The sequence below is a fragment of the Coregonus lavaretus genome (genome assembly GCF_964263955.1).
Source record: "Coregonus lavaretus genome assembly, chromosome: 4".
NCBI classification, from domain to species: Eukaryota; Metazoa; Chordata; class Actinopteri; order Salmoniformes; family Salmonidae; genus Coregonus; species Coregonus lavaretus.
Window position 1 is genome coordinate 25,930,449 of NC_139991.1, and position 14,515 is coordinate 25,944,963.

The window sequence follows — 14,515 nt, forward strand, 5'->3', positions numbered from 1 at the left end:
ACAAAGCATGTAGAGGTCTGTCATTTTTATCATAGGTACACTTCAACTGTGAGAGACGGAATCTAAAACAAAAATCCAGAAAATCACATTGTATTATTAAGTAAGTAATAATTTGCATTTTATTGCATGACATAAGTATTTGATCACCTACCAACCAGTAAGAATTCCAGCTCTCACAGACCTGTTAGTTTTTCTTTAAGAAGCCCTCCTGTTCTCCACTCATTACCTGTATTAACTGCACCTGTTTGAACTCGTTACCTGTATAAAAGACACCTGTCCACACACTCAATCAAACAGACTCCAACCTCTCCACAATGGCCAAGACCAGAGAGCTGTGTAAGGACATCAGGGATAAAATTGTAGACCTGCACAAGGCTGGGATGGGCTACAGGACAATAGGCAAGCAGCTTGGTGAGAAGGCAACAACTGTTGGCGCAATTATTAGAAAATGGAAGAAGTTCAAGATGACGGTCAATCACCCTCGGTCTGGGGCTCCATGCAAGATCTCACCTCGTGGGGCATCAATGATCATGAGGAAGGTGAGGGATCAGCCCAGAACTACACGGCAGGAACCGGTCAATGACCTGACGAGAGCTGGGACCACAGTCTCAAAGAAAACCATTAGTAACACACTACGCCGTCATGGATTAAAATCCTGCAGCGCACGCAAGGTCCCCCTGCTCAAGCCAGCGCATGTCCAGGCCCGTCTGAAGTTTGCCAATGACCATCTGGATGATCCAGAGGAGGAATGAGAGAAGGTCATGTGGTCTGATGAGACAAAAATAGAGCTTTTTGGTCTAAACTCCACTCGCCGTGTTTGGAGGAAGAAGAAGGATGAGTACAACCCCAAGAACACCATCCCAACCGTGAAGCATGGCGGTGGAAACATCATTCTTTGGGGATGCTTTTCTGCAAAGGGGACAGGACGACTGCACTGTATTGAGGGGAGGATGGATGGGGCCATGTATCGCGAGATCTTGGCCAACAACCTCCTTCCCTCAGTAAGAGCATTGAAGATGGGTCGTGGCTGGGTCTTCCAGCATGACAACGACCTGAAAACACACAGCCAGGGCAACTAAGGAGTGGCTCCGTAAGAAGCATCTCAAGGTCCTGGAGTGGCCTAGCCAGTCTCCAGACCTGAACCCAATAGAACGTCTTTGGAGGGAGCTGAAAGTCCGTATTGCCCAGCGACAGCCCCGAAACCTGAAGGATCTGGAGAAGGTCTGTATGGAGGAGTGGGCCAAAATCCCTGCTGCAGTGTGTGCAAACCTGGTCAAGACCTACAGGAAACGTATGATCTCTGTAATTGCAAACAAAGGTTTCTGTACCAAATATTAAGTTCTGCTTTTCTGATGTATCAAATACTTATGTCATGCAATAAAATGCAAATTAATTACTTAAAAATCATACAATGTGATTTTCTGGATTTTTGTTTTAGATTCCGTCTCTCACAGTTGAAGTGTACCTATGATAAAAATTACAGACCTCTACATGCTTTGTAAGTAGGAAAACCTGCAAAATCGGCAGTGTATCAAATACTTGTTCTCCCCACTGTATATACAGTACCAGTCAAAAGGTTGGACACACCTACTCATTCCAGGGTTTTTCTTTATTTTTTACTATTTTCTACATTGTAGAATAATAGTGAAGACATCAAAGCTATGAAATAACACATATGGAATCATGTAATAACCAAAAAACTATTAAACAAATCAAAATATATTTGAGATTCTTCAAATAGCCACCCTTTGCCTTGATGACAGCTTTGCACACTCTTGTCATTCTCTCAACCAGCTGCATGTGGTAGTCACCTGGAATGCATTTCAATTAACAGGTGTGCCTTCTTAAAAGTTAATTTGTGGGATTTCTTTCCTCCTTAATGCGTTTGAGCCAATCAGTTGTGTTGTGACAAGGTAGGGGTGGTATACAGAAGACAGCCCTATTTGGTAAAAGACCAAGTCCATATTATGGCAAGAACAGCTCAAATAAGCAAAGAGAAACAACAGTCCATCATTACTTTAAGACATGAAGGTCAGTCAATCCGGAACATTTCATGAACTTTGAAAGTTTCTTCAAGTGCAGTCCCAAAACCATCAAGCGCTATGATGAAACTGGCTCTCATGAGGACCGCCACAGGAATGGAAGACCCAGAGTTACCTCTGCTGCAGAGGATAAGTTCATTAGAGTTACCAGCCTCAGAAATTGCAGCCCAAATAAATGCTTCACAGAGTTCAAGTAACAGACACATCTCAACATCAACTGTTCAGAGGGGACTGTGTGAGTCAGGCCTTCATGGTCGAATTGCTGCAAAGAAACCACTACTAAAGGACACCAATAAGAAGAAGACTGGCTTGGGCCAAGAAACACGAGCAATGGACATTAGACCAGTGGAAATTTGTCTTTTGGTCTGGAGTCCAAATTGGAGATTTTTGGTTCCAACCGCTGTGTCTTTGTAAGACGCGGTGTGGGTGAACGGATGATCTCCGCATGTGTAGTTCCCACTGTAAAGCATGGAGGAGGAGGTGTTATATGTGGGGTTGCTTTGCTGGTGACACTGTCTGTGATTTATTTAGAATTCAAGGCACACTTAACCAGCATGGCTACCACAGCATTCTACAGCGATACGCCATCCCATCTGGTTTGGGCTTAGTGGGACTATCATTTGATTTTAAACAGGACAATGACCCAACACACCTCCAGGCTGTGTAAGGGCGATTTTACCAAGAAGGAGAGTGATGGAGTGCTGCATCAGATGACCTGGCCTCCACAATCCCCTGACCTCAACCCAATTGATATGGTTTGGTATGAGTTGGACCGCAGAGTGAAGGAAAAGCAGCCAACAAGTGCTCAGCATATGAGGGAACTACTTCAAGACTGTTGGAAAAGCATTGCAGGTGAAGCTGGTTGAGAGAATGCCAAGAGTTTGCAAAGCTGTCATCAAGGCAAAGGGTGGCTATTTGAAGAATCTCAAATATAAAATATATTTTGATTTGTTTAACACTTTTTTGTTTACTACATGATTCCATATGTGTTATTTAATAGTTTGGATGTCTTCACTATTATTCTACAATGTAAAAAATAGTAAAACATTTTTTAAATCCTGGAATGAGTAGGTGTGTCCAAACCTTTGACTGGTAGTGTATATATATACTTGTTTTTTGTTGTTTCTCAAAACAATTTGGGCAACAGGGATCTTTATCCAGGAGGGGATTGAATGTCTCTGCTGTACCCAAGAAGGTTGATCTTGACATCCATCCACTAGCAAGTTAGCAAACTAATTCATAGCTGGAGCCCTGAACTGGATGTAATTTATTTGACAGATCTTCAATTTCTTTTAGTTATACTTAACTTATAGTTATAAACAGTGGCGTAGCACACGCCCTCACAGCCACCACGAGGCGGGGGTGTCCCCAACCCACAGTTTTGAAAATCCTACTGTCGGTATTTCAAAATACCCCGGTATATGATATAAACGTGATATAGCCTAACACACACACACACACACACTTAACCCTTCTCTCTGCTCCTCTCTCTGTTCTAGGTGTTAACTCTAGATCCCAGCATTCAGCTCCGTCAATCAGATCGAACCTCCGGTTTCACCTCGCCCTCCCACTTCAGCAGCCCCTCTTACCCCACCCAGCCGCACCTCTACCCCCGCGTTGACACCTCCGTCAGCCCAGACAGCATGGCCGAGGGCAGTGCCAACCCCGGGGACACAGACTGCACCTCCAACGCCTCCAGCCTCTCTGCGGTCGCACCTAACCTATCCAGAGTGGCCTCTGCTCGGATAAAACTGGCCCTGTCGTCCCCCTCAACCTCCAAGCCCAGCAGCCAGCAACGTAAGGCCTTAGCCACTCAGGCCAGCGAGGAGGAGGGGAGCCGCACACACACCAGCACCCTGAAGCAACTGTCTGGGAGGCAGACGCACTCACACACACTCTCCCAGGGCAGCCCTCGTATGGAGAAAGCGGCGTCACTGGAAGACCCTGTGGTTGTCTCTCTGTGAGTGTCCAGAGGGCTGGTTATGTTTTTATATTTTGGCTCACACGGGTGTCATGCACCCAAAACATATGAGGGGCACAAAGTCCCTGAGGATAGCTGGGGGGGTGGAGAAGTTGCATTTTTCAAACACATGAAACGTTTTTTTTCTGCAATCAAGAGCCATAACCATGCTTAATTTTATGTAAAAAAATATGTTTATTTTTCTGCATATCTAAGCATACCTCTTGAGCTGTGTGTATCCTCCTGACTGGTGGTTATTTTTTTAAAGAAACTAAATTGTGAACCTATCTGGGCTAGCTATAGCCAACTTCCATAAAATTGCTATATGGCTAGTAGTATTACAGAGAATCAACAAATTAAACCCTTTAAAAAGAAACAATTTTATTCGGCAAATCAGAGGGGGCACGTCGCCTCTGGGGCCACACTAATATTATTCTAAAATTGATTAAATAAATAAAAATTCTCAGCAATCTACACACAATACCCCATAATGACAAATCAAAACAGGTTTTTAGAAATGTTTGCAAATTTCTAAAAAATTAAAAACAGAAATACCCTATTTACATAAGTATTCAGACTCTTCACTATGAGACTCAATTGAGCTCAGGTGCATCCTGTTTCCATTGATCATCCTTGAGATGTTTCTACAACTTGATTGGAGTCCACCTGTGGTAATTTCAATTGATTGGACATGATTTGGAATGGCACACACCTGTCTATATAAGGTTGACTGCATGTCAGAGCAAAAACCAAGCCATGAGGTCGAAGGATCTGGGGAAGGGCACCAAAAAATTTCTGCAGCATTGAAGGTCCCCAAGAATACAGTGGCCTCCATCATTCTTAAATGGAAGAAGTTTGTAACCACCAAGACTCTTCCTAGAGCTGGCCACCTGGCCAAACTGAGCAATCGGGGGAGAAGGGCCTTGGTCAGGGAGGTGACCAAGAACCCAATGGTCACTCTGACAGAGCTCTAGAGTTCCTCTGTGGAGATGGGAGAACATTCCAGAAGGACAACCATCTCTGCAGCACTCCACCAATCAAGCCTTTATGGTAGAGTGGCCAGATGGAATTAACTCCTCAGTAAAAGGCATATGACAGCCCGCTTGGAGTTTGCCAAAAGGCACTTAAAGACTCAGACCATGAGAAATAAGATTCTCTGGTCTAACGAAACCAAGATTGGACTCTTTGGCCTGAATGCCAAGCGTCACGTCTGGAGGAAACCTGGCACCATTTCTACGGTGAAGCATGGTGGTGGCAGCATCATGCTGTGGGGATGTTTTTCAGCGGCAGGGACTGGGAGACTAGTCAGGATCGAGGCAAAGATTAATGGAGCAAAGTGCAGTCGTGGTCAAAAGTTTTGAGAATGACACAAATATTAATTTTCACAAAGTCTGCTGCCTCAGTGTTTATGATGGCAATTTGCATATACTCCAGAATGTTATGAAGAGTGATCAGATGAATTCCAATTAATTGCATAGTCCCTCTTTGCCATGAAAAATGAACTTAATCCCCCAAAAACATTTCCACTGCATTTCAGCCCTTCCACAAAAGGACCAGCTGACATCATGTCAGTGATTGTCTCGTTAACACAGGTGAGAGTGTTGACGAGGACAAGGCTGGAGATCACTCTGTCATGCTGATTGAGTTAGAATAACAGACTGGAAGCTTTAAAAGGAGGGTGGTGCTTGAAATCATTGTTCTTCCTCTGTTAAGAGGCGGGTGGACAAACAAAAACCCACAAATTCTGACAAACTCCAAGCATTGATTATACAAGAATGGGTTGTCATCAGTCAGGATGTGGCCCAGAAGTTAATTGACAGCATGCCAGGGCGGATTGCAGAGGTCTTGAAAAAGAAGGGTCAACACTGCAAATATTGACTCTTTGCATAAACTTAATGTAATTGTCAATAAAAGCCTTTGACACTTATGGAATGCTTGTAATTATACTTCAGTATACCATATTAACATCTGACAAACATATCTGAAAACACTGAAGCAGCAAACTTTGTGAAGACCAATACTTGTGTCATTCTCAAAACTTTTGACCACGACTTTCCAGAGTTCCTTGATGAAAACCTACTCCAGAGCGCTCAGGACCTCAGACTGGGGCAAAGGTTCACCTTACAACAGGACAACGACCCTAAGCACACAGCCAATACAATGCAGGAGTGGCTTCGGGACAAATCTCTGAATGTCCTTGAGTGGCCCAGCCAGAGCCTGGACTTGAACCCGATCTAACATCTCTGGAGAGACCTGAAAATAGCTGTGCAACAACGCTCCCCATCCAACCTGACAGAGATTGAGAGGATCTGCAGAGAAGAATGTTAGAATCTCCCCAAATGCACATGTGCCAAGCTTGTAGCGTAATTCCCAAGATGACTCGATGCTGTAATCGCTGCCAAAGGTGCTTCAACAAAGTACTGATTAAATGGTCTAAATACTTATGTAAATGTGATATTTCCGTTTTTGCTTTGTCATTATGGGGTATTGTGTGTAGGTTGATGAGGGAATAAAACCATTTAATCAATTTTAGAATGAGGCTAAAACATAACAAAGTGGAAAAAGTCAAGGGGTCTGAATACTTTCCGAAGGCGCTGTATATCAGAGGAACTAGTAGTAGAATAACCCATGTAATTGATACATACTGAGTACTACTAATCTCCTTTCTCCTCCTCCCATTCACTCTCATTCCCATCTTCCTCCTCTTTTTCCGTTCTTTCTATCCTCCCCTCTTTCTCCAGGCTGAGAGAGAAGCTGAGGGAGAAACACTCTCGTCATGTAGCCGATCTGAAGGCTTACTACGAGGCAGAGATCAAAGTCCTCCGGGACAAACTGGACCTGAGAGACCTGCCTCACGACCTGGAGCAGAGCAACAACACACTCAGACAGAGGTAGTGGTGGAGAGTGTGGGTGGGTGGGTGTGTTTGGGTGAAGGTTGGTGTGTGTGTGTGTGTGATCTAAGTCGTGGTTGTTGTATTACCAGGTGTGCTCAGCTAGAGCGAGCTCTGTCTGAAGCCAGCAGCCGTATCCAGGAGCTGGAGAACAAGAACACCATCCTGGAGAAACAACTGGTAGGATACTGTTATACCCTTAGGTGTGTGTGTGTGTGTGTGTGTGTGTGAGACAAGCTCTGCTGTCTCTTTCAGGCTGACTGGCCGGAGCGCTACGATACAGCCTGCTCCACGGCAACGTCCCTGCAGCAGCGATTGGACGAGAGCAGGCAGTCAGGCAGGGAGAAGGACTCCTCGGCCGGCCGCCTCAGGACCCGTGTCCGGCAGCTAGAGGAGGCCTTGGAGAACGCCTGCAGAGAAACACAAGAGAAGGAGGCCAGGAGGGAGAGGGAGTACAAGATGCTGCAGGACGTGAGTTCTGACGTTATACTAGACTAGCTAAGGAAACCAACCGAAGTCTCTGGTCTCTGACCCTCTGGGAAAGACTCCTTTCTGGGTGTTGTAGTTTGGGTAATGTCCTGCAGAACATCTGGAGAACTGTACCTCTACGTCTCCTACACCAGTCTTTTTTTTTTAGCAACTCTTTTAGTACCTGCTGATTTGTGGAAGGGACCTGGTAATAGGCTATTTGGCTGTAGCTCAAGGGTTTAATAGATACACTCAGGTGTGTGTGTGTGGTCATGATGACTCGGGTTGTGTGTGTTTTTGTCTTCCTAGCTTCTGGGAGAGTATGACTCTCTGAAGAAAGACCACGAGGGGGTTAAGGTAACTGATCTATTCTATTCTATTAGTATAATCTATTCTCCTTTTCTGTGTTATTCCACCTCAAGAATAACAGATGACACGTTGTACTGGGACTAATATTCTAAAGTTTTTTCTCTATCAACAGGACAACCTGGTGTCTACAGAGAACAAGCTGTGTAATGCTAATGAGCAGATTTCTGAACTAAAAAGGTAACATCAAGCATCCAACACCAAGACCGGAAAACCAACATCTACAGGATAGATATTCTAGATGAATCATGAACAGACCTGGGTTCAAAAACAGGCGTATTTTAAGTATTTTGAAATAATGTGGCCGAAATCAACTAGTTCTATTGGAAGTATTTGAAGGTATTTTCAAAGAATGTCCTGAAAATATAAGCGTCTGTGTATTTCCAAATACATTCCAATATTCAACTACTTGTATTTTCAAAGAAGAAATATCCAAATACCTAACCTGTTAAGAGTTACCAGCAGGGGTTTTGATAATAGAAAAATGCAGTGAGTCAGTGGTTCCTCCTCCAGAAGCAATTGCTTTGGAGTTGTTAAAATAATGTTTTGATATTTCTATATGATCACTCCATAAATAATCTAGACCTACACGCTTTTCAAAATGATTTCACATGTGGCCTATTTTATATGATATGCCTAAATACTTATAACCACTAGGCTAATAAATAAACATGTTTTTCTTTTGATTATTTAATTACCTACAGAAACTATTCGTACCCCTTGACTTATTCCATATTTTGTTGTTACAGCCTGAATTCAAAAAGTGTTTAGATTTTTTTGCCCACCCATCTACACACGATACCCCATAATGACAAAGTGAAAACATGTTTTTTGAAATTTTAGCAAATGTATTGAAAATGCACTGTCTTAAAATTATCCTAAAACCTACTCTGAGCAGGGAGTTTTTGTTGTTGTCTTAAAACAAGTTTTAACATGATTCCTATGACCTTTTCTAAGATGCTTTGTTGATACGGGCACAGAGTGACAGATTGAAGAATCCCTTTTGACTGAGAGAATAGTTATTCTCTTCTCTTGTTATGACCGTCTATTTTGGCAAACAAAGAATAGATGTATCGTGTGCCAGCTTTTCTTTATCAGTGTGTTTTGTCCCAGCACCGGTGGAGATACTGTATTTGGCATGTGTCTATCACCCACACACTCTTCCCTGTATCTGTCTGTGGCCCTCTCCTCCTCAGGGTGATATGTAAGCTGGAGAGCCAGGTGAATCAGCTTGAGCATGAGAACCAGGCCAGGAATCGCCAGGCTGTCCACAACCACACACAGCCCTCTGGAGCCGGGTAACGGTCTCCTCTCCTCCACATATGCATCCATGTTGTGCTGATATTAGGTCCCAAAGCAGGTCTGACAGTAGCTGTTGTTACTGTTAACCCTCTCCTGTCTGTCTGACTGTAGCTGCTGTTACTGTTGTTAACCCTCTCCTGTCTGACTGTAGCTGCTGTTACTGTTGTTAGCCCTCTCCTGTCTGTAGCTGTTGTTACTGTTGTTAACCCTCTGCTGTCTGACTGTAGCTGCTGTTACTGTTGTTAACCCTCTGCTGACTGTAGCTGTTGTTACTGTTGTTAACCCTCTGCTGTCTGACTGTAGCTGCTGTTACTGTTGTTAACCCTCTGCTGTCTGACTGTAGCTGCTGTTACTGTTGTTAACCCTCTCCTGTCTGTCTGACTGTAGCTGTTGTTACTGTTGTTAACCCTCTCCTGTCTGACTGTAGCTGCTGTTACTGTTGTTAGCCCTCTCCTGTCTGTAGCTGTTGTTACTGTTGTTAACCCTCTGCTGTCTGACTGTAGCTGCTGTTACTGTTGTTAACCCTCTGCTGACTGTAGCTGTTGTTACTGTTGTTAACCCTCTGCTGTCTGACTGTAGCTGCTGTTACTGTTGTTAACCCTCTGCTGTCTGACTGTAGCTGCTGTTACTGTTGTTAACCCTCTCCTGTCTGTCTGACTGTAGCTGCTGTTACTGTTGTTAACCCTCTCCTGTCTGACTGTAGCTGCTGTTACTGTTGTTAACCCTCTCCTGTCTGACTGTAGATGTTGTTACTGTTGTTAACCCTCTCCTGTCTGTCGGTCTGTCTGACTGTTGCTGTTGTTACTGTTGTTAACCCTCTCCTGACTGTCAGACTGACTGTAGCTGCTGTTACTGTTGTTAACCCTCTGCTGTCTGACTGTAGCTGCTGTTACTGTTGTTAACCCTCTGCTGACTGTAGCTGTTGTTACTGTTGTTAACCCTCTGCTGTCTGACTGTAGCTGCTGTTACTGTTGTTAATCCTCTCCTGTCTGTCTGACTGTAGCTGCTGTTACTGTTGTTAACCCTCTCCAGTCTGTCTGACTGTAGCTGCTGTTACTGTTGTTAACCCTCTGCTGTCTGACTGTAGCTGCTGTTACTGTTGTTAACCCTCTCCTGTCTGTCTGACTGTAGCTGTTGTTACTGTTGTTAACCCTCTCCTGTCTGACTGTAGCTGCTGTTACTGTTCTTAACCCTCTCCTGTCTGACTGTAGATGTTGTTACTGTTGTTAACCCTCTCCTGTCTGTCGGTCTGTCTGACTGTTGCTGTTGTTACTGTTGTTAACCCTCTCCTGACTGTCAGACTGACTGTAGCTGCTGTTACTGTTGTTAACCCTCTCCTATCTGACTGTAGCTGTTGTTACTGTTGTTAACCATCTCCTGTCTGTCTGACTGTAGCTGTTTTTTCTGTTAACCCTCTCCAGTCTGTCTGACTGTAGCTGCTGTTACTGTTATTAACCCTCTCCTGTCTGACTGTAGCTGTTGTTACTGTTATTCCCCTCCAGTCTGTACCACCATCCGGACCTGCTGCTGTCGCCCAGCAAACACCCTTGGCAACCAGAATCCTCCTATAGAATTTCTCCTTGCCCTCGAACTGACCAATCACACAGCACTAGGAAGTCTCCCTGTCCTCAAGCCGACCAATCGCAGAGTTACAGGATGTCCCCTTGCCCTCAAACTGACCAATCAGGCAGCTCGGGTCACTTTACAGACCACACTGGCAGCAGGAGGTATGATTGTGGTTGCAGTGTTAATTTTGGAATACCTCCTCTTAATCCCCTTTCCCCCTTGATTTAACCCTGATAAAAAATCTGACCAGTTTAACACTCACCCATGTCCTGTTTTGTCCTGTAGGTGTTCATCCCCTCCAGAGCGTGAACAGGACCAGGGTGAGGGTGTGAGGGAGGCTCGGGGGCCTCTGACCCCACTGATGAGGGCCCTGATAGAGCTGGATGAGAGCAGGACCACTGAGGACCAGGCCCCCTGTAAGACCAGCCACAGTACCACTGACTCACTCTCACTGGCCTCCTGTAAGACACACTCCTCATCCCACAGCAGGCCCTCCACTCACTTACTAACTCATTCTCTTCACTCCGTCCTCAGCACTGGGCTAGAACAGTGTAGCATAACTCAGTCATTGGCACCAGTCACACAGTTTCTGCTAACTTTAGCTTTTACCATGGAGGTTGTATTTCCCCTAGCCTCAGCCTTTTGGATATGTGTTTTTTAGTTAATCTGAAACCAGCATTTTAAGATTTTCTGTTTCATGAAAATTGAGTGATTTGCAAACTAACATGATCTTGGCAGTTCTAAGAAACTTTGCAGCTCTAAGCTGAAACAACGTTTTTGATTCTCTAGTCTACTCTGAAGTCTTTTGCCTGTTCGTTCGTATGTCTTTCAATGAGGTTCACTCTGAATGCAAGTGTTTTTCTCAAATGTATCGGTCATTACGTTTGCTCATGTTAGTCTGTTTTTGAGCTATATACTTTAACTTATGTGGTGATGAGATGCAAGACAGATTTCCCAAAAGGGACACAATACAGAATTATTATTAACTAGCTGTCTCTATGTATCTGTCTGTGTTGCAGGGTTGGGCAGCCGGAGGCCTATTGTTGGCTTTATAGAGAGAAACAACAGAGAACCACCAACACAGGACGGGGGCAGGGCTGTGGAGGACAGGGGCGGGACTGGACATGAGAGTGGTGCTGCCGGATCTGAAAGAGGCATGGTCTGTCTGAATAGAGGCAGGGATGGACCGCCCCAGGGTGTGGCTTCTCCTGGAAGGGCTGTGTCTGGGACATTCAGGGGTGTGTCTCTGCTAAGAGCCCAGAGAAGTCTGTCTCCAGAAGGCCACAGGTCCTCCTCTCTGCCCCCCCGCGCCCAGAGGGTCACCTTCCCCCCTACTACACCCAGTACGTCATGTCATTTATTTTCTCTTCTCTCCTTTCACTGCTATTTCCTAGTGTAGTTCATTGTGTTGTGTTATGGAACTAATCTAGTGTTATGTTGTTCTAGCTAAGAGAGAGACTCTGATGATGCCTCTGTCGGCTAAATCCAGCCCCAAACGCTGTCCTACAGAGAACTACTCCACTGCCTTTGGCAATCCACCACCACGACAACAGCAGCTACACAACAGGTACAGGTTTAGTACCCCTGGACTACAGGACCGGTCCTTAGCTGAATCTATGCACCCTTGATTTGTTTTCCTACTGTTCATTACAGGTGTGTCTTCTCCAGCTATTGTCTCATTTTCGATTCCTGACGCATTTTCCCTACAGTATTTTATATGTTTTAGACTGAGTTCAGGTTTGTGATTGTTTGTTTCAGGTTTGACGTGGCGTTAGACCAGAGACGCCACTCCTTCCACAACTCCAGCCCCAGGAAGAGACTGTTTTCAGATGGTAACATAAACAATATTGTTTTACATTCCTGACACCTGGTTAGTGTGTTCAGTTGAATAGTTCCCTAACAATACTACCCTCTTTCTCTCTCCTCCAGCCACCCAGCGGTCATCTGGTGGTTCAGTGGAGTCATCGGGAAGTGTTGAGCCCCAGGAGGGTGTGTGTGGGCTGGGCTGGGAGGAGCAGGGGGCTGGGGTGTCAGGCTCAGACCTCCAGGACCCCGGGACAGACCTACAGACCAGGCTCCACTCCCTGGCCGACGCTGAGAGGCTGTTTGACGAACTCACTATGGAGAAACAACAGGTGAGACAGACTTTTACAAGGCTCTTGTTATTAGTTTAGACACTCACAAGACCAAGCACAAAAGGCATTTTACCATGCCTTTTACCCATACCTAAACCCCTAGCCCTACCCTGAGACACCTGTAGATCTGCAAAGATTGGATGGCCATAAGCAATGTAGTGGAATTGGTCTATCAGAGCAATATTACCATATAGCTCATATCCATCCAAACCCTTTCAAATCTACTGGAAGTTCCAAGGCACTGGGGCTAGGAGTTGAGTTTTAGTAACGTTGATTCTATTATTGCACTGCACTGCTTCAAATCATAGTTTATTGGTTGAATACATATATTTAGCAGATGTTATTGCAGGTGTAGCGAAATGCTTGTGTTCCTAGCTCCAACAGTACAGTAATATCTAACAATTCACAACAATACAAACAAATCTAAAATTACAAGAATGGAATTATGAAATATATAATATTAGGACGAGCATTGTCGGAGTCCAGAGTATAAATACAGTATATATAGTACCAGTCAAAAGTTTGGACACACCAACTCATTCAAGGGTTTTTCTTTATTTTTACTATTTTCTACATTGTAGAGTAATAGTGAAGACATCAAAACTATGAAATAACACATATGGAATCATATAATAACCAAAAAAGTGTTAAACAAATAAAAATATATTTTAGATGTTAGATTCTTCAAAGTAACCACCCTTTGCCTTGATGACAGCTTTGCACACTCTTGGCATTCTCTCAACTAGCGTCACCTGGAATGCTTTTCCAACAGTCTTGAAGGAGTTCCCACATATACTGAGCACTTGTTGGCTGCTTTTCCTTTACTCTGCGGTCCGACTCATCCCAAACCATCTCAATTGGGTTGAGGTCGGGTGATTCTGGAGGCCAGGTCATCTGATGCAGCACTCCATCACTCTCCTTCTTGATCAAATAGCCCTTACACAGCCTGGAGGTGGGTTGGGTCATTGTCCTGTTGAAAAACAAATGATAGTCCCACTAAGGGCAAACCAGATGGGATGGCGTATCGCTGCAGAATGCTGTGGTAGCCATGCTGGTTGTGTGCCTTGAATTCTAGATAAATCACAGACAGTGTCACCAGCAAAGCACCCCCACACCATCACACCTCCTCCTCCATGCTTCACGGTGGGTACCACACATGCGGAGATCATCCGTTCACCTACTCTGCGTCTCACAAAGACACGGCGGTTGGAACCAAAAATCTCAACTTTGGACTCATCAGACCAAAGGACAGATTTCCAACGGTCTAATGTCCATTGCTCGTGTTTCGTGGCCCAAGCCAGTCTCTTCTTCTTATTGGTGTCCTTTAGTAGTAGTCTCCTGAGTGGCGCAGTGGTCTAAGGCACTGCATCGCAGTGCTAGCTGTGCCACTAGAGATCCTGGTTCGAATCCAGGCTCTGTCGCAGCCGTCCGCGACCGGGAGACTCATGGGCAGCGCACAATTGGCCCAGCGTTGTCCAGGGTAGGGGAGGGAATGGCCGGCAGGGATGTAGCTCAGTTCATAGAGCATGGCGTTTGCAACGCCAGGGTTGTGGGTTCAATTCCCCCGGGGGACCAGTATGAAAAATATATATATATATATATGTATTCACTAACTGTAAGTCGCTCTGGATAAGAGCGTCTGCTAAATGACTAAAATGTAAATGTAAAATGTTTCTTTGCAGCAATTCGATCATGAAGGCCTGATTCACACAGTCTCCTCTGGACAGTTGATTTTGAGATGTATCTGTAACTTGAACTCTGTGAAGCATTTATTTGGGCTGCAAT

The 14,515-nt window shown here is 44.8% G+C and overlaps 1 protein-coding gene across 1 annotated transcript in view; it reads left to right on the forward strand.

Annotated features, from left to right (window-relative positions):
• LOC311128220 (M-phase phosphoprotein 9-like) overlaps positions 1–14,515 on the forward strand; it is a 31,087-nt gene that overhangs the window by 5,656 nt on the left and 10,916 nt on the right. The window contains exons 9-21 of the mRNA XM_084160254.1: positions 3,542–4,002; positions 6,744–6,893; positions 6,986–7,073; positions 7,149–7,364; positions 7,671–7,718; positions 7,843–7,907; positions 8,924–9,025; positions 10,532–10,756; positions 10,881–11,056; positions 11,615–11,938; positions 12,042–12,162; positions 12,354–12,427; positions 12,525–12,730. Of these exons, the coding sequence (XP_084016380.1) occupies positions 3,542–4,002; positions 6,744–6,893; positions 6,986–7,073; positions 7,149–7,364; positions 7,671–7,718; positions 7,843–7,907; positions 8,924–9,025; positions 10,532–10,756; positions 10,881–11,056; positions 11,615–11,938; positions 12,042–12,162; positions 12,354–12,427; positions 12,525–12,730 (2,256 nt within the window). The remainder of the gene's footprint in view (positions 1–3,541; positions 4,003–6,743; positions 6,894–6,985; positions 7,074–7,148; positions 7,365–7,670; positions 7,719–7,842; positions 7,908–8,923; positions 9,026–10,531; positions 10,757–10,880; positions 11,057–11,614; positions 11,939–12,041; positions 12,163–12,353; positions 12,428–12,524; positions 12,731–14,515) is intronic.